This window comes from Simochromis diagramma, unplaced genomic scaffold (genome assembly GCF_900408965.1).
Source record: "Simochromis diagramma unplaced genomic scaffold, fSimDia1.1 OVJJ01000371.1, whole genome shotgun sequence".
NCBI lineage: Eukaryota > Metazoa > Chordata > Actinopteri > Cichliformes > Cichlidae > Simochromis > Simochromis diagramma.
This window is the reverse complement of record NW_024386920.1, coordinates 4,913,484-4,935,504: the sequence shown is the minus strand read 5'-3', so window position 1 is coordinate 4,935,504 and position 22,021 is coordinate 4,913,484. Positions and strand designations below refer to the sequence as shown.

The 22,021-nt window shown below is 38.5% G+C and overlaps 1 protein-coding gene across 1 annotated transcript in view; it reads left to right on the top strand.

The window, feature by feature from the left end:
* ca10a (carbonic anhydrase Xa) overlaps nt 1–22,021 on the top strand; it is a 339,642-nt gene that overhangs the window by 298,053 nt on the left and 19,568 nt on the right. Inside the window, exon 4 of the mRNA XM_040036833.1 lies at nt 3,570–3,755. Within this exon, the coding sequence (XP_039892767.1) occupies nt 3,570–3,755 (186 nt within the window). The remainder of the gene's footprint in view (nt 1–3,569; nt 3,756–22,021) is intronic.

Genomic DNA, 22,021 nt, shown 5'->3' with positions numbered 1-22,021 from the left:
GAAGTGATCTTAGTTTATGGTGACAGCTAAACTTCCTGGAACTGCTTAGAAGATGGGCAGGTCTCAGTTTGGGGCTTGTGATTGTTGAATTTTAACAATACAATTTACATGGCAATATTCACAACAAATAACAGGGCATGTGTGTGGCAGAGCATTTCCTTGGGTTTTTCAGAACCCATTAACATAAAGCCAGAGACTATATAATCAGTATAATACTAGAATGCTGAGACATGTGATGAGTTTAGCTCCTGTTTTTTTTCCTGACTGTCATATAGTGGTGTTCATCTGGGCTCAGTATAGCAATACACGGTCATCTGTTTCTCTGACTGTGTTTTTATGAATTAAGTACAAAAGCCAGTGATTTTGATAAATACATTCAGTGCACAGAAAATATGAACTCCACAATCTGTGTGTAATAATTACTTCACCACTTGCAAACGTGTCGGCATTCAAAAGAATAATGAGAAAGCAGATTGGAATATAATGTCTTTGTTTCGTTTGCAACCTTTCCACTACATTGCCTTGTAATTGTTGCAGTAGGAACATGACAAGATGAAGTAAGCAAGTTTTACTCAACTGTGTATTGATTTATTCTTCAAGCATGGTTCCCATCAGCTGGGTAAATGTAGCTAAATGTGATCTCTGTCTATCCTGTTGCATAAGACTTTTTTTATGCCTTTATTATCTTTCCAGAATATATTTTGGTGCTCCAACAATTTTTTATTGTGGTTTTATTTTGTTTTTTTGTTTTTTTTATTTAAATCACCTCTAATGAAATTATTGGCATAATTAGGTCACAGACCTCACCTATAACCAGTGTTGGTCAAGTTACTTGAAAATAGTAATTATTTACTAATTACTAATTGCTTTACCAAGAAAGTAATCCTTTACTGATGACTTATTTTCAAAAGTAATTAGTTATGTTATTACTTTTTAAAAACCTGGTACACAACCTGAATACATAATAAAGCAATAGACCTTTCAGCCCAATTCTATTTTTTCTGCATAATCCATCATATAAAATTGAATCAAATGAAATAGTCTCTTTTTATTAGATTTAATCTTTAATTTTATGCACATTACATCAAGCAAAAATTTAATTAGATGCAACATTGACTGAAATAAATGTGTTTAACATTTAAACCTATCTTCTGCATATTCCAGCACATAAAATAAAATATTTTTTTATGTTTACAAAAATTAAAAAATTGCTGTAATTCATCCAGCTGAACAGCAGGGGGGCCCCAGTAAGGCAATCCTCAATGAACAGGAGTGAATAGAGCTAAACAGTTAAAATAATGATTTATGCCCTGCTTCTAGGGAATAAAATACAGAAACAGATGATGTTTTTTGTTCGAAGTAAAAAAAAAACCTGTTTAGCAGGAGTGGGGCGGGTGGAGGTTTGCCCGGGGCTGTAGCTGCCATGTCAGTGGGAGGATCGGGGGGTTTCTCTATGAATTTCACATTCCCATAGCAGCGTGCTAGGTGCTTGCTCAGATTTGAGGTTTAAGTTTTTTGCTGTAGAAAGAAGTTTTCTTCCCACGCAGAGTGTACAGCAGACGCTAATGTTTTTGTCCGGTTTTACAGGATAAACCTTAAAGTAATGTCAGTACTTCCAAGCTTTATGCTTTTGCATGTTTCTCTTTTACTGTAAAATACAAATATAATTCCACTCCTCACCTCTCATTCCAACCACACGTCACTACCTGTATCTCACAGCCAGGCTCCAGTCATTAACACTTACCCAAGGCCCCCAACGCATACAGACAGAGTTAGCATTTTGCAGTGACTAAAGCAATAATGTCACCATTGTCAAATATGCAGACCACTGCATTTTGCCAGTTTGTCCAGCTACCATGCTAGACCTGCTTGCATGTCATGTGGGGTGAAAGTCAGGTAATTTTGGACTTGTACATTATTTTTCCCAAGTTCCAAGCACCCAGAAAAATAACTTCACGTTAAAAGAATTAATGCTGAATTCATTCAACAGATTTTCAAACACAAGAGTATAAATTAGCATCTAGGTGAACCAAACCGAAGTTGGAGTCACTTTTTTCTCCGTAAGATTAGTCTCAGGATCTAAATAAATTGGTTTTATTTGGTTCCATTTAGCGTTTTTTTAATGATATAATGAGTTATTAAATTATTACATTTTTTCTTGGTTTCCTTTTTCTAAACAGAATATTATTCAACCTTCAATGTATTTGGAGATTGACTGTAAAATATGTAAAGAATTAAAGATATAAATGTCTTGCCCCCATTACATACCAAACTACCTTACTTCAGTACAGACCATTTCCTAAGACAGCTGGCCACTGACTCAAAGGAAGGACCTTCTTAGTCTCTGATTTTAGACCTTGAGGGAGATAAGATTTTTCTGTCCTTTTCAGGGTTCTCACCTCACCTCTACTGCCTTGCCAGGGAGCCAACAAAGCCTCACTTTACTTCGTTACTCTTCCTCTTTTGGCACTAAATTCAACACACCTCTCTCCTAACAGTACTTATCTCCTCTTTGCATCACTCTCTTTTCCTATCTGTTTCTCCTTTCAAATTATTGACTTTTCAGGGCATCTATAAAATATTTACAATGTGAAGGCAGACTCCTTTTTGCTAGGATTTTTATAATAGTGTGTGGGGGGGTGGGGGTTTGAGGGGGATCATTTTGAAAGCGCTAGCACTAAAAGGAATGAAAGAGCAGAAGCGAAGCAGATGCAGAGAAAGAGTAGATGGAAGTCCGTGCAGAGTCACGGCATGAATACCAATGCTTTACATTGAAACACTGATGATTATGAATAATATTATAAATAAGCAAAGCTACTAATATATACCATATTTCCCATGTATTATGAATTGTGATTCTACCCTGATTATTTCAACCTTCCTTTCTTTTTACTGGGTCAGAGTTCTGCCAAATTAAAATAAAGCCCTCGGGACTGTTTCTGCATTAGTTCTGTTGACCGCATGTCATTAGTAAATACTTACATTTCAAAAATGCAAGACACCCACATCTCCATATTAATAAAAGTCAAACTCATATAGCTTAAAAAATTGCAAAAAAGCCAACATTTCCTTCACAATTCTCCAACGCCATTCAGTAAAAAGTGTTTTAAACCTACAGATAAAAAAAAAAAAAACACAAAAGATACTGAAGTTTTTAAAGAATCGGGTGTAAGATTTGGTCAAACTTTTTTGTATTGCTTTAGCACTTCCTGCCAGTTCACTTTTTTATATAACCTGCACGCAGATAATCTTTGGGTATATGAATATATTGTATTACACACTTTCCACCCAATCATATTGTGTTAGTCCTTTTTTGTAACAGTGTTCCCTCAAAATTGTTTCTGTACAACAAGCATTTAACCTATCTTGTGGTTCCGGCACTTGGAGCTCCAGGTTTAAGTTTTCTCCAAAAACTGCCTGGGTTTATAGGGGCAGTATGGTAAAAATGATCTATTTATAACTGGTGAAACTGATAATTAACTTTGTCGTAATGTTTGTCCCGCTCACAACTGCATCTCATATTAATATTTAATCACCTGTGCGCCATCTGTTTTGTTTGTTTTTTTTAGGTGGGAGGAACAATGTACAACACAGGCCGTCACGTCTCTCTTCGACTGGACAAGGAGCACCTGGTTAACATCTCTGGAGGGCCAATGACGTATAGCCACCGTCTGGAGGAGATCCGGCTACACTTTGGCAGTGAGGATGTCCTGGGCTCAGAGCACCTACTTAACGGACAGGCCTTCTCTGGAGAGGTGTGTGCAGATGTGAAACTATTATGTGAAATAGCTAGCCATAAAAATAGGTGTTTTTGCAAAGCAAATTTTAACTAAATAAATTACCAAATGAAAATGAAAATCTATTTCACTGACTAGCATTATATCAAAATTAGTAGTTGGTTGTCAAAGATAAAAAGTTGGTCTTGCAAATTCTCCAGCCAGTGCTAGTCACACTTCTGCTGAAGGAGAAGATATTAAAACATTGATTCATTAATTCATCATTCCTGAAATAATACACATTTCTTACAGCAGTCTGATGAATAAAAGAATGACACCATCTTGATACATTCTTTATCGCAACAACATCTGCTTTAAATCCTGCAAACCAGTGAAGTCACTGAAATCAGTGGTAGGCACTGCAGCTCAATTTTAAAATACTGATCAGCTCCAAGTGCACTAAATGATCAGGCATGTGTTTCATGTTGACATCAAAGTCACTCAGTAGTATCAGGGGGAAAAGTCAGCTTGTGCTTTATGTCACAGAAACATGCAGGTATGTGTCAAGCCAGAAGGTAGGTTTTTGTTTTTTAATTTTTCTTTATTCAAAATATATTTAATGAGCATAATTTGCATTGCTATCTGAAGATAACATTGACACGCACATGCATTTTCATGAAATTAAGAAAACAACCCTTTTTTCTTCACGGTCTTTAATCTTGTCACATCCTGTTATGGCAGGCAGGGAGGGCTTGCAAATAGGGATGGGTATCAAAACCCGGTTCTTGTTGAGAGCCGGTTCCCACTGTTTCAATTCCTTGGAATTGTTTGCCATTTTTGCAAACGATTCCCTTATCGATTCCAGTCGCCCCGAATGACGTCACCACGTTGTGGAGCGTCATTTACCTGGCATCAAACGCTCAAATGTTTGGTCATATTTTACGAGAATGGATGACAACAGGGCAACTTGCAATACTTGCAAAGTAGATATTTCGTTTAAGGGAGGAAACACTACGAATATGCAAAAGCATTTGCTCACAAAACACGTGATGAGCTTAAATGAATGTCGTGTTTTTAATTCCGCTCCGGACTCGTGAATCTCAACCCAGCAGCAGCGGTAACATTTGCACGTCCTCTCCTGTTAATGCGGCAGGTAAATAATCAACTAACAGTGCATATTATGTTAGCGCGATCTGCCTTATTACAAAACCTGCCATTACTGTGCGCTGCATTTAGGTCCTGGGGACCCTGTGACACCCCATTGAAGAGCCGTAGGCTGTGGATCTCTTAAGATCTCACTGTTGGGTTTGTAAGGCCATGTTACTCCTAAATTTCTATCTTATTCAAAGAGAAGATATAAAACAAAGTTCTAAGCTAATCGACCTTAGTGTTCTCCTTTTTTAAAAAGAATCGATTAGAGAATCGATAAAGAATTGAATCTTTAAACAGAATCGAAAATGGAATCGGAATCGTGGAAATCTTATCAATACCCATCCCTACTTGCAATAAATGATGTTTTTTCAGGTGCAACATATGGAACAGGGAAAGTGAATTATGTCAACAAATCTCACCAGCTAACTAAAATCTAGTATTCCTGGTCCATTAATGGAACTGTCCTTGACTTTTATGTAATATTGTTAAAATGGGATTTTTAGCACACTTGTTGTTTAGCGGGTAGCCAGCGGTCCTGAGACAAGTGGATCCCATGGCCAATCTCCTAAGTAACGGGGACAATATTAGAAATAATGACGCATGTTTATGTATATTTTTGTGCATTAGAGCCCTGACTTTAGTTCAGGGTATAAAGCTTCAGGTGAGGATGAAGAGGATGATATTTCATTACGGTCCTGGTGGTCTTCACTTTCCTTTGCATTTTAATAATAATACATTTTATTTATTTATTTATTTTTTACTTATTTAGGGAAGGGGACCTCTTTTCTGACGATAAAACAAACTGACCACTATATTCAGATATGTTGGGGGAACATGGCGATTTCCACAAACCAGTGCCTGCTCCTGTGTATTTTTAATGTATTCATTATAAGTTTATGAGAATGCATCCATTTTTTGAAATGTAATTACAATCTAATTATGTATATTTATGAGTGCAATATCTTTTTTTTAAAAAATTAAATAACCTCAAAAAAATACTAATCGTACGTTTAAGTTTGCGTGTTTGTACAGGTCGGTAGTACAGAACAGACTCATATGGCAATAGTAATTGGAACAAGCAGAAAGGAATGATTAAGGCATTTATTTCTGGCCAGCATTAAGGCATACTGGTCATTAGAGAAGAAAGACATGCTGTACTCCCTTGCTTTCAGCAGCAGAAAAAGCTGAGCCATAATGAGTTTGTCAAAAAAGATTTTCCAAACATACTGAGGTGACACTGGAAGTGCTTTTGCTGTCGTTTGTAATTACACACAAATCTCTCTGATTAGAGACATATTAGACAGTTTTGATCAATGTCCTGTGAGGTGACAAGTAATTAACGTTACATGATGCTTTATCATAGCTGATAAATCATCATGTGTAGTTACTCTGCCTCAGTTTGATTTGCAGCATGTTTCACAATATGAAAAACACAATGTTACATGTTTATCTGATTACCTAATATCTGATTACAAACATGAGGCCTTATATGTAAGCTTTAAATTTCCGGTTTATCAAATACCATTGAGCAGTCCTTACCTTTAAATCTAAGCTCTCTTCTTCCTCTCCTGTCCTGTCTTTCTTGTCTTTCTCCATCTGTAAGTGACGTTAGCTCTCTTTCTTTTCTCTCCCTGTGAAATGCAGTAGCTGGACCTTTAGATAGCAACACACTGTGAGACAAACCACACAAAAACAGTTTGTGTGTTTGCTGATGTTTTTTTGAGCTGATAGAAACGCTGTATTTGAAATCACCTGACACTTAAAAAAGTCACTCACTTTATGTTCACTCCTCTTCAGTAGTGCTAGCTAAATGCTTAAGTACCGCAACTTATGGAGACCTGCAGTCATTCTGGAACTGTGGCAAAAACACAACAAAACAAACAAACAAAAAAAACACCGTCCAACTTTGGCACTTGACTTTGGCACACATCGTCTCTTTTTATGTGGCGATAATACACAAACAGGATTGCCTTTCATGTGTTTCTGTGTAGACTCAAATTGGTTTGATGTTTGAAGGCTCAGAATGACAAAATAATAACTCAACCCAATTGCATTAAAGCAAAATTAATGAGCATGTTTTTAGAAAATGTAAGAATTAGAAAGTATTGATATTTGTTTAAAAATATAGGTAGTAAAAGTAAAAAGTAGTCAGAATATAAACTACTCAAGTAAAGTACAGATACATGGAAATTGTACTTAAGTACAGTAACAAAGTATTTGTACTTCATTACTTCCCACCCCTGGAAACAACCAACTTCCATCAGTGCTTCCCCAAAAACACAACCATAGTTACGATGGTAGCAATGGCACAGGTGTGTGTACAGTGATATAAAAAAGTGTTTTTACTCTTTCTAAGGTTTGTTGGTGGCCCAGATCTGGTTTGCCAGATGTGGCCCACACATGGACCAGCAGCAGACACACCGTGCTGGCCCAGAACAGTTTCAGCTCTGGCCCCAGATGTCAGCGTAATGTGTACCTTAATCAGGACATGTAATAACAACATGTGCTGGAACATAATAGTGCAAAAGTAACATGAAGAAACTCTGTTCGGACAGTGAATGGACTGATTCTCATAGCGCTTTTCCCTATCCCAGATTACTCAAAGTGCTCTATCATGTCACATTCACACACTTTCTCTAAACTGAGTGTTTCATAACTACATTCATACACATTCATTACTCTTGGCATACAGACTGGAGGAGCCAGGGATCGAACCACTAACCTCCTGAACAGTAGGTGACCTGCTCTACCTCCTGAGCTACAGCCACACAGTGATAAGCATGAGTAAACCCTCACTAGGTTTTGGATACAGTGTACAGTCTCAAACCTGCATTTGAAACGTTGGCTACCATAGCAGTATAGTATTGCAACATGGCATTTGGGTCTTCTAACTAAAATAGGAAAATAGGAACATAACTGGTGTATGTCAACATCTGGTTGACATATACACCCTGACGTGACGCCAGTCAGTCAGAAGGGCCAGCTTGATGCCAGATCCAGGCCAGACCTGTTTTCTATGAGCCTGGGCCACATAAACTGAACCACAATTGGGCCAGATATGGCATGCCATCGCATAAACAGTGCCATCTATGCCAGGCCTGGCCCATATCCTGATGACATACATCTTACCATGCCAGAAGTCAGCCAGCAGTGCCGGCTTGATACCAGATCCGGGCCAGACCTGCTTGCTACGTGAGTAATAAATGCCACCAGAAATACATTGTGGCAGTACATAATAGAACAATAATAAGTTTGAGGGGGGACCTCTAAAAAGCTTTAGAATTGTTTCCTACTTTGTGAAACAATGTTAAGAAACACAGCTTTTTATATTAAAAAATTAACTTAAAAACATTAAGAAGTAGCGTGACATTCAGTAGGTTTTTCTACTTGTTTCTACTGAATCAGGGTTGATGAGATACTGTATGATAGGCTCAACCAATGTTTTGAAAGAGCTGTGCTTGATGTTATTCACCTGTGGCCATGAAAGTGATTGGAACAATTTAGTGATTTGGAATGGTGAGTGAATACTTTGATTTGAGAGTTCTTTCTTGCCAACACTGGAAAAAGTAAGTGAAGTAAAATGGATTCACTTTAAAATTGTACTTGAGGAATTTCAATACAATCAAAATGCAGAATTATAAGGACTTTATAGATGGAGCACATGAAATCGAATGATCCCATGGAAACATATATTGTTTGAAAGAAAAATTGAACATCTACAAAAGTCTCCATTTGTTTAGTTTACACAGTGGATTTCAAAAAACCTCCCTTCGAAATCTCCAAATGTGAAATTACCTCTTGCATGACTGTAGTGATTCGCATCAGTCCTTCCAGGAGGCACAGCCCTGTCATAGGCATGGCGGTGAAGCATCTAATTTGACTTCTGTATGCTTTTTTTCATGCATAAAACAGTGTGCTTTTTGTGCTATTCCATTTAAAATTTTTGATGAGTGAAAGAATTAGTTTCACTGGCTTTGTTCATGAGCCACTCACATTGCTGCATTCTATCATGGCCATTAGATAAATAACAAATTTGTACAGCAGCAAAAGTAACTGCAGTCCTGACAGGGAGATTTATTATAATTAATGAAATAATTTTTCCTCCTTCAGAGAATGGAAGGTGATATACAAATCTTGGCTTTTTACATCCCCTCACAAGCTGACAGATCAGCTCTGAACAAACTGTACAACATTATTATTGGTTTACAGGACTCTAACCTAGAAGTAATATTTATTGTGCTGAGATACTTTAACAAAGTCAGTATGATGAGAGTTCTACCCAAATACTATAAAAACATTTATTTTCCTTGAAGGTAATCCCTACACACATTCTTAAATCTTAGTTTATCGGATCATACTGACAAATCTCAGTGACCTTAACTTCAAGGTCAAGGTCAGAGATCAAGATTTCTTAATATCTTGTGAACACTATAAGAAGGAAGTCACCTATGATTTTCAAATTCATACCCTAGGTACATGTACTATGACCCTGAGGGGTAGTACTGGTGGCTGCAGGTATTTTTGCTCTTTCCCCCCCTATTTAGTATTTGCAGTACCAAAATATTGTGGACATTGTGTGGCCACGCTAACTCTAATACAGACATTGGAGGAAATTGACAGTTACACATAATAGGTTGCAAATTCAAAATAATTTGAATGAGTTCTTTTTAGCTTTCTATAAAGATGATTCTTTTTACATTTTTAAATTTTATTTGACTGAAAGTCAGCACATGCTGGATGGAAACACCTAGCAACTAACATAATGCTTCAATTGACTAATATCAGTTTACTTTCGGCTACTACCACTACTACTGCTTTCCTACAGCCTCATAACAAACTTTTTAAATGCTTGATGTAAAAATATTGTTTCCTGATATGTGTTGTTTATTGTAACTCGTGCATTAAACAGTACATATATCTTACAATGAAACGGGTATTAAATATGACCAAGAGGAGGTATATAGATGATGAATAAAAGAGGGTCCACGACAGATTCCTGAAGAGCTCTAGTAGTAACTGGAAATGAACTGAATTTTAAATTTCATAATTGAATAAATTGAGTGCTGCCATAGAGATAAGATTCAAACCAATCTAAGGCTGTATCTGTGATTTCAATAGAAGCAAGAGTCTCAAGAAGAATGCTATAGGATATAGTGTCAAAGGCAGTAGACAGATCAAGGACGATTACAATGGTTAATAAGCCAGAGTCAGCTGCCATGAAAAGGGCGTTTGGCAAAAACCAGACTGGAATTGTTCATAAAGGTTACAACCAGACAAGTGAGTGGGACCTGAGATGCAGGTACTTTCTCAAGGATTTAAGATATAAAGGCTAGGTTGGATTTACAACGACGATTGATGAAATTTTGGCAAGCTGCGCCAGGTTTTTTTTTAAGTATAGGTGTTATCTGCTGATTTGGGAAATCAGGGAACAATACCAGAGGTGAGGGAAGAAGGAATAATAGCAGGTATTATGGTGTTCAGAGAGGGTCAGTAGGCTCCAACCAAGAGGGTAGAAAGTCCAATAGAAAGTCCAATCAACAAGTGGATGGCTTGGATTTCAGATTAAGTCAGAAACTTCAGAAACAGAGGAAAGTGTCAGACTTGAAAGTGCACCAAAGAAATAGTTGAAGCTGAAAGCCTTTGTTGTCATTATACACAGTATAACGAGATTAAAAAGCAGCTCCGTAAAAGTGCACATATGCTAGCACATTATATGAAACTATATAATAAAATAACCATACAAATAATGTAGACATACAATATAGACAGACAGTTTGAGCACCGACAATTTAACACGCACGCAAGAGTTAATGCTAGATATTTCAGTGCGAATTACTTTTGTGCAAGGTTGAGTCATAGGCTGAGGGAAGTGAAAAAGTGGTTAGTTGCTTGTAAATCTTGTAAACTTTAGTGTTCAAAAATGACATTTAAGTATTACAATAAGTGGCAGAATACAAATTGATGGCTATGGAGAAAAGGGCCCTTGTGTTCCCTTGACCTAAACTGACTAAACCTTCATATTAAGAAGATATTGCTGAAGGTATAGCATCCTTTTTAAAGATGACTATGGTTATTGTACATTTTCTTGTGGATGTCCAGATCTTTCATAGAGATGTTCCAGATGAAGGGCTTTAGCTTTCAGCTGACATAATTCAAACGCAAACCATCGTCCAGAGTGGGTGAAAAAGGTGAGTGTTTTATAAAGTAGCCAGGGCATCTAAAATTCCACGGAGGCCATCATTATAATGAGCAACTAGTTCTTCAGGGGTGGATGGAGGATTTATGCTGGGGAGACTGTCAATACCACTCAAAACAGCATTTAAATTAATGCCTTTGATCTTGTGAAATGAAATGACACGTTGGATATTTGCTTTGGATAGAGTGAAATTAACATCAAAAGATATTAACATGCGGCCAAAGATGGGGGAGATCAATTGCTATACAGTTAAGACGAGTGACGCCAGAACAACCGATTAGGTCCAGGATATTTACTTTGCAGTGTGTAGGGAAATCATCATGCTGCAGCAGTCCAAACATATCCAAGCAAGAAGTAATGTCCCTAGTGAGAGATGATTATTGATATTGTCCATATGTAATATTAAAGTCTCCCAGTAATATGGGGAAAATGAACAAAATGGGTGAGAAAAGCAGCATATTCATTGATAAAATCAGCACTGGAGTTAGTTGGGCTATACACAGAGGTGACTATAGGGATATGTCCATTAAGTTATAGGGCAATGGATTCAAATTAGTTCTTGACTGGCACATAAATAGATGAAACCTGCCGTGGTGGATCACAAGACCTCCCACTCTACCAGATGCTTGAGGCTATCAGATTTAAATAAATCTGTGAGGAGCAGAGTCACACACTGTGAAATGTCATTTAGTTTTTGCTACGTTTCAATCAAACACAAAAAATTAAACACCAAAAGAAAAAATTCTTTAGGTTTTGCTAGGACAATGCAAAATGTGTGCAGCCATTAATTAACACAATGTGCAAAATAAATGGGAAGCTAGCATATAAACCAAAAACAGAGTTTTTGTTACGAGCACCTTAATTCTTCAAGATAGCCCGAGCTCTCTCTGGGAGTTTTTCCTTGAGTAGCCTTTGGAAATAGTTCTTCAGGGTTCTTGAAGGACATTCCGAATCTCTTCTTTAGAAGTTGGCTGCCTTTACTGTGGGGTCATCTAGACAGAGAACAGAACAGAGCTTTCCCTGTTAAGTTGATCCCATAGTGCTTCAATAATGTTGAGGTCGAGACTTGGGGGGGGATGCAAAGCAGTCTTTCAGTTTCTGAACTGGACCTATGAAAAGCATGAATACAGTTAACTTTTTTTATTTTTTATTTTTTCAGCTTAATACCTGGCCTCACCTCTTGCATATATTGTCAGTTGTACTGCATGCAAGCTGGCAAATAACAGGGAAACCAAGGCCAGGAGATAGCCAACAGACGTTCCCGTTTTTCATCCTATTCCATTTTGTCATATTCTACTCACTCAAACAATTGTTTCTGGTTAAAATGGCAACTAGAAAACATCTTACTCATCCTTCACCACCCCCCGCCATAGCCCTTCTCAGAGCTAGAGTTGTGATTTCAAGGTCCAATAAGATTCTTCATAATTGAAAATGAAGAAAAATTCTCGCTTGCCAGCTCCCTTGCCTGATGTGCAGATTTTGCTGACGCTGTGCACATCCTTGAAATGTGAGCAAAGAGTGGAATATTCAAACTTTTTAAAGCAGAACCTCTTTCTGAAATTGCTTCCTGTGGCAGGAATGGCACGTGTTTGTGTATATGTGAGTGCATTAAAACTCAAGCTTTCATCTTTAAATCACCCCTTTTTATTGTCAAACTCAGCATGGCTTTTTCTTTGGTCTTTCTCTTCCACTTTGCTGAAAAATGGTATGTAACTGTGTTTGCCTAAGTTTTTATTTATGTCTGTGTGTGTGAGGGTGTTTGTGTGTGTTTAGCTCACATTTACTTTACCGCATACCAAAAAAATGCATGAATGAAATGTATTAAATAAATATAAAAGAGTGGCAGAACATAATGAATTTAATAAAGAACAGAAAGTCTTTCTTATTATTACATAAAACTTCATAGTCAGTGTTAGGTGGCAGCTCATTACTCACTCTAATTACACTAATTCTCCCTCTAGAAAAAAAAGAAACTGATAACATCGCATATAAAATAATGACTTGAAGTTATTGCTGTTTTAAAAAACAACAACAAAAAACCCAACCCAAAACAAAAAAAGCAGATGATTTTTAAAATTATATCCGGCAGTGTAGAACTAAACTGTACTTCCATGTCTTTCATGGCTATTTATAGATAAAGATAGAGATACATAAACATGTAAATACACATAAACATATAAAAATAAGAATAAAGGTAGAAAATAATGATAATGGCTGAGCATTCTCTGTGTAAAAACAGAAGCTAGCCTGGTGGACACATAATATTTTAGCACCTGTTAAAAAAACCAAGGTGTTTCATTTTCAGATTAAATTGAGTGGCTGCTTCAGGAGAGCAGAGCTGCATGCATAAATTAACCCCTAGGTACTGGAATACCAGCCAGCCAATGCACAACACACATCACCCAAATACTCTCACACACACACACACACACACAATTAATAATTCCCGGTATGCTGATTCTTTCTCCTCTTGTGTACATCTCATTTATATACAGGAGCTCCTCAGTACATTGCATTATAAAAGCATACTGAGTGCTAAATGGGTACTAGACAATTAAAAGCCATTTTAGTGAGCACCATGTAAACAGTGATAGTCTATTGAAGGTTACTGAAGTAACCAAACAATGAAAGACATCGAAGGCTGAATGAGGAATAGAAGATGGACCTCACTAATATAACTGAGTACTGTAATTACAGTACTTGATCTGAAGGCCAACTTTATTCATATTTTCTTGAACTGCTTTAAATTCAAGCCTTTCTGAGAAAATTAAAAAACACTGAGTCTCTTAACAATGACGCAAGCAAAAATTTTACTCTACTATATTTTAAATGGCATCAATCTATTCTGAATCATACTATGCATTGTTTAAGAGAAAAAAAACACTCACCTTTTGTGTAAATGTTGTAAACCATTTTAAAATACCAACAGCACAGTAATAATAGTTACTTGCTCGGTAATAAGATTGGCTGTGCAGCTGAACTTCAGTGTTTCACTTTTCTTTTGTCTACACATAAATGTGCTGCATGTCATTTCAGTCAAACCAGACAAAAAGCATTCAGTTTTGAGATGTAACAGGTAACACTGAGGAGCCTTAGTTAATGTTAAGCCAGTAACATTATTTATATAACCTACGAAAGACCAGATAATTGTTATCATCCCCTGATATATAAAACATTAGAACTGAAAGAGGAAGTACATTTTTGTGTGTGTGTTTTAAAGTAATCCAAATTGGTTGGATCATCATCAACCAGTGAGAGCTGGCTGTCCGACTATGAACAAGCACTTTTGAGTCTTTCTTTGTTTTTGCATTTTTATGCCAGTTGTCAATATTTAGTTTCTTTAAACTTTACCAGAACACTGGGTCATGATCATCCTACATATTATACATAGAGTGAAATTCCGTCAGAGTGTGAATCATTGTGGTGACTGTTTTAGCCCATTAGGTACAACAACATCATTTTCACCAACCCTTTTCTAAAGTGTGCTGTAAGTTTTAGATTGATTTTCCTCCTTCCAGGCAGCTGCTGCTTTGAGTGCTTTCAGTTCACTGTGGAGACATAATATGTAGGTGATCCATCACAAAGAAAAATTCCTCTTCTCCGTTTGGCCCGTGTAATACTGAAGCAAGGTCACATGGGCACTATGTTAAAAAAATATTTACCAACGTTATATTCACAGGCTCTCTAATATTTAACTGAAATTCAGAATTAGCATCTTATAGGCCCAATGTTCTTTTGCCTGTGCTTGGTTTATGATCTTGTTGATCACAATGATGCGCTCCATTTAAATAACCTGTCTTAACGGTTCAAAAGTGGTGTTAGTGAATCCACCAGAGAGTGTCTTAGGCAGAAAATAATTACTCTGAAATGTAGATGAAATTATTAACAGATTCGAATCAGTTCATTTAAATCTGTTTATCAGTTAACATATTTTTAAGTCTGTTTTTTCTTGTCTCAGCTGAAAATGCTAACATGCGATATTTAATTGGAATTTTGAATAGAAATCTATGGTTTACTCTCTAATGCTAAGGATGCCTTATGGCACCACCCCTTCCAGGACCGAGCCAAAACAAAGCCAAGCTGGGTACATGAACCAATCAAACTGTTGCAGTTGTTGCATATACATAGTTGAGGTTGACGAGAGTTTCAACTGTGAAATGGCAGGCATATATACAGGTTCTTGTCCAGTTATCCTTGTAAAAAAGTAGGTGAATAAACTATGTTTTAGACATCTGGAAATTTTCTCCCACCCACCCAAAGTTTGAAGTCCATTTCTGAGCTTAGGATGAATTGTGTCTTATAGCCTGCATGGCTGTGTTGATAGCTTCAGCCAAACCATCATATACTTACATTGCTTATCCAGTAACAGAGCCTCATGTGTATTATCATTATTTTTGGAAGGAATACAAAACTTTGGTTTGGCTTAAGGGTCAGGTGTGATCATAGAATGGAAAATATACAGGATGGTCATTTTATGTTACAGAGAAGAGGAGTAGGCAGGTGTTTCAGTAATAACCAAAGAATTGAAAGACTGTGGGCAGAACTCCACAGAATTGTATCAAGACACCTTAGAAATATTTTTAATTTTATGGAAGAACGGGATATGTTGGATTCACTGAATGAGCTGCATCTTTTTTGTCTGTATTATGTTTATTCGCCAAGGATTGAAAAAGCAAGAGTACAGAGCAGAATCAGTGTCAATCAGTGGAACAACCATGGTCTCTCTACACAAGGAGGACAGGCGCCTCTTCAGCTGTGGCATACAGGTGTCACAAACAATGTGGGAATCCAGTCATTTATAAATGACATTTTTCACGTCGATAACTATTATGGCATTGATGAAGGGCCATTACCCCGGCCATTATTTCAAACAAACAATAATGTCATAATTCCAGATAATGTCGTCAACATTAATGAGACCGCAATGAACATTATTCAACAAGTGAATCTATTAGAAAATGATGGAAATCAGGGAATATATGTTTTTTCTTCACTTTTACACATTTTTTGTTAAAACATATTTTGTTGAAAAAAAAAATAATTAAGAAATATAAGAAAACATATCCGATCAAAACTAACAACATACTGAAAGCATTTTCTGTAAAATGACAGCAGAAACTGAGACAGCAGAAGAATGAACAGACACAAAGACAACCATGTCAAAGACACATGAACAGAGTAATGTGAGACAAAGACTATATGTTCACACTCAATAGTCTAAATAAACTTCTGAAGTGCTGTTAAATGGTTGGTATCTACCTGTATGAATCCTGAAGAACAATCACCGTAACGAGTCTTAAAACATCAATCTGACTGAGACAGATGAATTTGGGAATATTAAAACCATGACAAGTTAACACAGTCCTGCTCAAATGGAATACAAACTACTTCTAATGCAATATAAGATTTATAAAATAAATATACTTACCTTTTTGACTTTTTTTGAAGAGTTCCAGGTCAGCTATGTGTTCCAGAGTTGGATTTGATGAATTGCCAACCAGAAGAGAAAATGCTGTTGGTGACAGAAAGTTAGGTGGTTAGGACCACCATGTACCAAGCTTACTGCAACAGAATTAAAGGAAAAGCAAAACTGTCAATAATGTTGCCTGTAAAGACCCATATCAGTTAGACAGTTCACACTATTAATCTTAGAAAATCGGTAATTACCAGTACTCTCAAGAGCCAAGTTCTTGCAGTTTTATTTCCCCTCAAACATGGGTGACCCTGCAATGGTGTCCATCAGTAGTCTCAAGAATTCCCTCCTTGGCCCACCTAAATCAACCCCTTTCTCATTTCACACACATCATCAAATTGGGCTCATGAGATATCCTTTGAAAACCATGTAAGGCTCCCTCCCACACAGCAGAGCGATTTATATTACATTTGCACTGCTGTTTTGTGCTAATTTTGCTTGACAGTTCCAGCAGTATCTCTTAAAGCGGGACTTTTTCTGCACTAAAAAAAGAAAATAAAACACAAAATTAAATATATCAGCTACATGGTCATCTTACAGAATTTGAAAATATGTGTCATACTGATCATAGAGATTTAAAGTTTTGTATTCATTTGACAATTCTGGAAAGCTGTAATTCAAATTCTGTACATCTGACTCTCCAAGCTTGCAATTATAGCTTGATTTAATTCTTCATGATCTGAAGGATTGCCAGAAAGCGATGCCGCGAGAGTTAAATATGAGAGTAATCAGCGTTAACACTCATGGCAGGGATGTCTTCACTTCTTGCCATGAAACCTCTGCTGTGACTGCTTGTGCCAGGTTTGTCATCACTTCTTGCCATGTAGCCTTCATCACAAATGCTGCTCTCATCACTTACTTGCTTTGCTTTTTACCAACACTCCTGGCAATACAGTTGGTGCCAGTATCATCTTCTTCATCACTGCTAGTGCCAGGGTTATCATGCTTAACATGACTTCTAAACCTTTTAGTGACTTGGCTGCTCATGTCTTGTTGAATTTGTTGAGTATCAACTTCAAAACAATCATCATCACTGTCCTTATCAGTTGCACACCTGCTTAATGCTGATTTGGAGCTGATGTGGGAAAGATCTTTGTCCTTATCTGATTCAGTCTTCAACAGGAAAAGGCCAAAAATATACATCAAAAGCAAGAAATGATAGTTTATCTTAAACAAATTAAAATAAGAAATAGCCATCTTGGTTGCTCCCAAACATTTGTTTTAAATAAATATATGTTATTTTGCTTGAAGACAAATTGTTGACATTTTTTTCCAAATGATGATACTTTTTCGTTTCTTTTAGGAACTTATTAAAAGTGTCCTTACATAGAGGGCTTTGACTTTAAATACCTTTGGGATTAGCATATCAGTTAACTCGTGACCATCTTGGAGCTTTGGACACACCAGCTTATTGTCACAAGCCATTAGAAACTCGAGGCTACAAAAAATAATTAGTTGAAATTGGTGTAGTTAGGCAAACAGAAGAGTTAATTTTATATACTGTATTGAATTATATTATATATCATTATATAGTATCTGCCTTGGTGGGGTGATAGTGAGTGGCAGTTTTTTTTTTTTTTTTTAAATAAGATTGGAAACTTTGCCATTATAGAAATACAGGGTGGGCCATTTATATGGATACACCGTAATAACATGGGAATGGTTGGTGATATTAAAGTCCTGTTTGTGGCACATTAGTATATGTGAGGGGGCAAACTCCTCAAGATGGGTGGTGATGGTCACCACCATGGTGGTGGCCATTTAGAAGTCGGCCATCTTGGATACAACTTTTGTTTTTTCAATAGGAAGAGGGCCATGTGACACATCAAACGTATTGGTAATGTCACAAGAAAAACAATGGTGTGCTTGGTTTCAACATAACTTTATTCTTTCATGAGTTATTTACAAGTTTTCACACCTCCAACGGCCCCAACAATAGAGACACTTTGGACACTCATTCCCCTACCTCTCCCCCCTCCATAGAGCCATCACCACCTTCAAACACTTCACCTACAACACCCCCCTCCTCACCCCACACAAAGGAGGATTTCACACCACCTCCTCCCACCACAACTCTTCATATTCATGAAGCAGGTGTGAGGAAGCAGTTTAAGAGTCTGAATGCTCGGAAAGCTCCCGGCCCAGACGGCGTGTCTCCTGCCACCCTCAGACACTGTGCAAACGAGCTGGCCCCAGTGTTTTCTGGCATTTTCAACTCCTCACTGCAGGCATGTCATGTGCCTGCCTGCTTCAAGTCCTCTACCATAATCCCTGTCCCCAAGAAACCTAGGATCACTGGACTAAATGACTACAGACCCGTGGCTCTGACATCTGTGGTCATAAAGTCATTTAAGCGCCTGGTTCTCTCCTATCTCAAGACCCTCACGGCCCCCCTCCTGGACCCCCTGCAGTTTGCATACAGAGCCAACAGGTCTGTAGATGACGCCATCAACATGGCCCTACACTTTATCCTGCAGCATCTGGACTCCCCAGGAACCTACGCCAGCATCCTGTTTGTGGACTTCAGCTCTGCCTTCAACACCATCCTTCCAGATCATCTCCGAGGCAAGCTTTCCCAGATGAATGTGCCTGATCCCATCTGCCGGTGGGTCACTGACTTCCTGACGGACAGGAAGCAGCATGTGAGGCTGGGAAAGAATGTCTCGGACTCCCGGACCATCAGCACCGGCTCCCCTCAGGGCTGTGTTCTTTCTCCTCTGCTCTTCTCCCTGTACACCAACGGCTGCACCTCCACCCACCAGTCTATCAAGCTAATCAAGTTTGCAGATGACACCACCGTTATTGGACTCATCTCGGACGGGGATGAGTCTGCCTACAGGAGGGAGGTTGAACGTCTGGTGTCCTGGTGCAGCCACAACAACCTGGTGCTGAATGCCCAGAAGACAGTGGAGATTATTGTGGACTTCAGGAAGCACACAGCTCCACTCCCCCCCATCATCCTGACTGACACCCCCATCACCTCTGTGGACTCATTCCGCTTCCTGGGTACCACCATCACCCAGGACCTGAAGTGGGAGCCCACCATCACCTCCGTCATTAAGAAAGCCCAGCAGAGGATGTACTTCCTGAGGCAGCTGAAGAAATTCAACCTGCCAACACGGACGATGATGCAATTCTACACTGCAATCATCGAGTCCATCCTCACCTCCTCCATCACCGTGTGGTACGCTGGAGCCACTATCAGGGACAAACAGAGACTGCAGCGTGTTGTGCGCTCTGCTGAGAAGGTGATTGGCTGCAGACTCCCATCTCTGCAGGACCTGTACACCCCCAGGACACTGGGGCGTGCAGCTCGGATCTCAGCTGACCCTTCTCACCCTGGACACAGTCTGTTTGACCTGCTCCCCTCAGGCAGGAGGCTCTGGTCCATTCGCACCAGAACCTCTCGCCATAAGAACAGTTTCTTCCCCTCTGCTGTCGGACACATGAACAATAACCGTATGACTGTTCCCACCACTAACACGTGACCCTACGCTGTGTTCACTGCATCATTCCATGTTTGGCACTGATCACCACCTGCACTCATGTATATATCTATCTACTTAGTACTTTTAATTCTTATTCTTATTTTTATTTTCATGCCTATTTTAGCGTAATTTATGACAGTATGTTTGCACTGAAGCACCGCAGTAATTTCCTAATGTTGTAAACCTGCTCAACATTTGGCAATAAAACCCTTTCTGATTCTGATTCTGATCTGATTCTGATTCTGATCCCTTCGGTGGATATTAGCTACTCACAAGTGGCACCCTTACAAACTCCAGCTACTGCAGCATCTCAACGAGGATGACCCAGATCGGCGCACAGAATTTGCAGAATGGACAAAACAAAAATTGGAACAGGACCCTCAGTTCATGCAAAAGATTTTGTTCAGTGATGAGGCAAACTTTTATGTGAATGGTGAAGTTAACAAACAAAACCACCGCTATTGGTCTGACACTAACCCACATTGGATGGATCCCTCCAAGACTGTTGGAACAACAAAAGTGGTGTGGTATATGGGGTACAGCGATAGTGGGTCCATTCTTCATCAATGGAAACCTCAAGGCCACTGGATATTTGAAATTGCTACATGATGATGTGTTTCCCTCTTTATGCACTGAAGCTGGCACGTTCCCTGAGTTTTTCCAGCAAGATGGTGCACCACCACATTATGGGTGCCAGGTCCAAGCATTCCTAGATGAACAGCTTCCTGGAAAGTGGATTGGTCGTCATCGGCCAGTTGAATGGCCCTCAAGGTCTCCCGATCTGACCCCCTTAGAATTTTATCTTTGGGGTCATCTAAAGGCAATTGTCTATGGTGTGACGATACGAGATGTGCAGCACCTGAAACTACGGATACTGCATGCCTGTGCTGGCATTTCTCCTGCGGTGTTGCTATCAGTGTGTGAAGAGTGGGAGAAGAGGGTTGCATTGACAATCCAACACAATGGGCAGCACATTGAACACATTTTACAAGTGGTCAGAAACTTGTAAATAACTGATGAAAGAATAAAGTTACGTTGAAACCAAACACACCATTGTTTTTCTTGTGACATTACCAATAAGTTTGATGTGTCACATGGCCCTCTTCCTATTGAAAAAACAAAAGTTGTATCCAAGATGGCCGACTTCTAAATGGCCACCATGGTCACCACCCATCTTGAGGAGTTTGTCCCCTCACATATACTAACATTCCCATTTTATTACGGTGTATACATATAAATTGCCCACCCTGTAGTTTAACCCTTTAAAGCCGGTCGGAGCGGGCACGCTCTGTTTTGCGCAACTATTTTTAAATCCCGGTAGCACTGCAACCACGTAAGCTAGCGCAATAATTTTTTTTTGCATATGAAACCAGAGGAGTTGTACTTACATCTTATGCCATCAGCTTGTCCTAAGTCACAGTTTCCTTCCACATATAGCTTTGCAAAAACTGCATAAAAAGCACTTGTAGCAACAAAAACATAATATTCCAGAAAGACGCTTTGCCGATCCAATCAGCTATTTGTAACACTTCCTATGTCCATCAGCGCGAACTATCGCATGTCCGCCATGTTCTGCCCAAAACCGGAAGTGACGTCATTTTGCGGAAATGTAGTTTTTTTACCATCAGGGCCTTATGAGCCTGTACTGGTGTTTTTAAAAGTTATGTTTGACTTTATGACTTTCTGTGTCATTTCTGGGATGCTTAGGACTCATATTGCACTGCTGGAAATAGTTTATTTTGATGCATATGCTGTTTTTTTTTTATTTGCATTATAATATTTATTTTCGTTTTTCCTGCAGTATATTACGGAGCCCCGCAGGGGACATGGGAGAAAAAAAAATTAAGACGGACTTTTGCGAGATCTCGCAAAAGTTTTGCGAGATCTCGCAAAACTAACTCGGGATCTCGCAAAAGTTGAATTCCAACAATGGCGGCAGCTACTTAGTTGTAATATTACTCTTTCTGGGTCACAAAATACACTTTTAAGATATTTT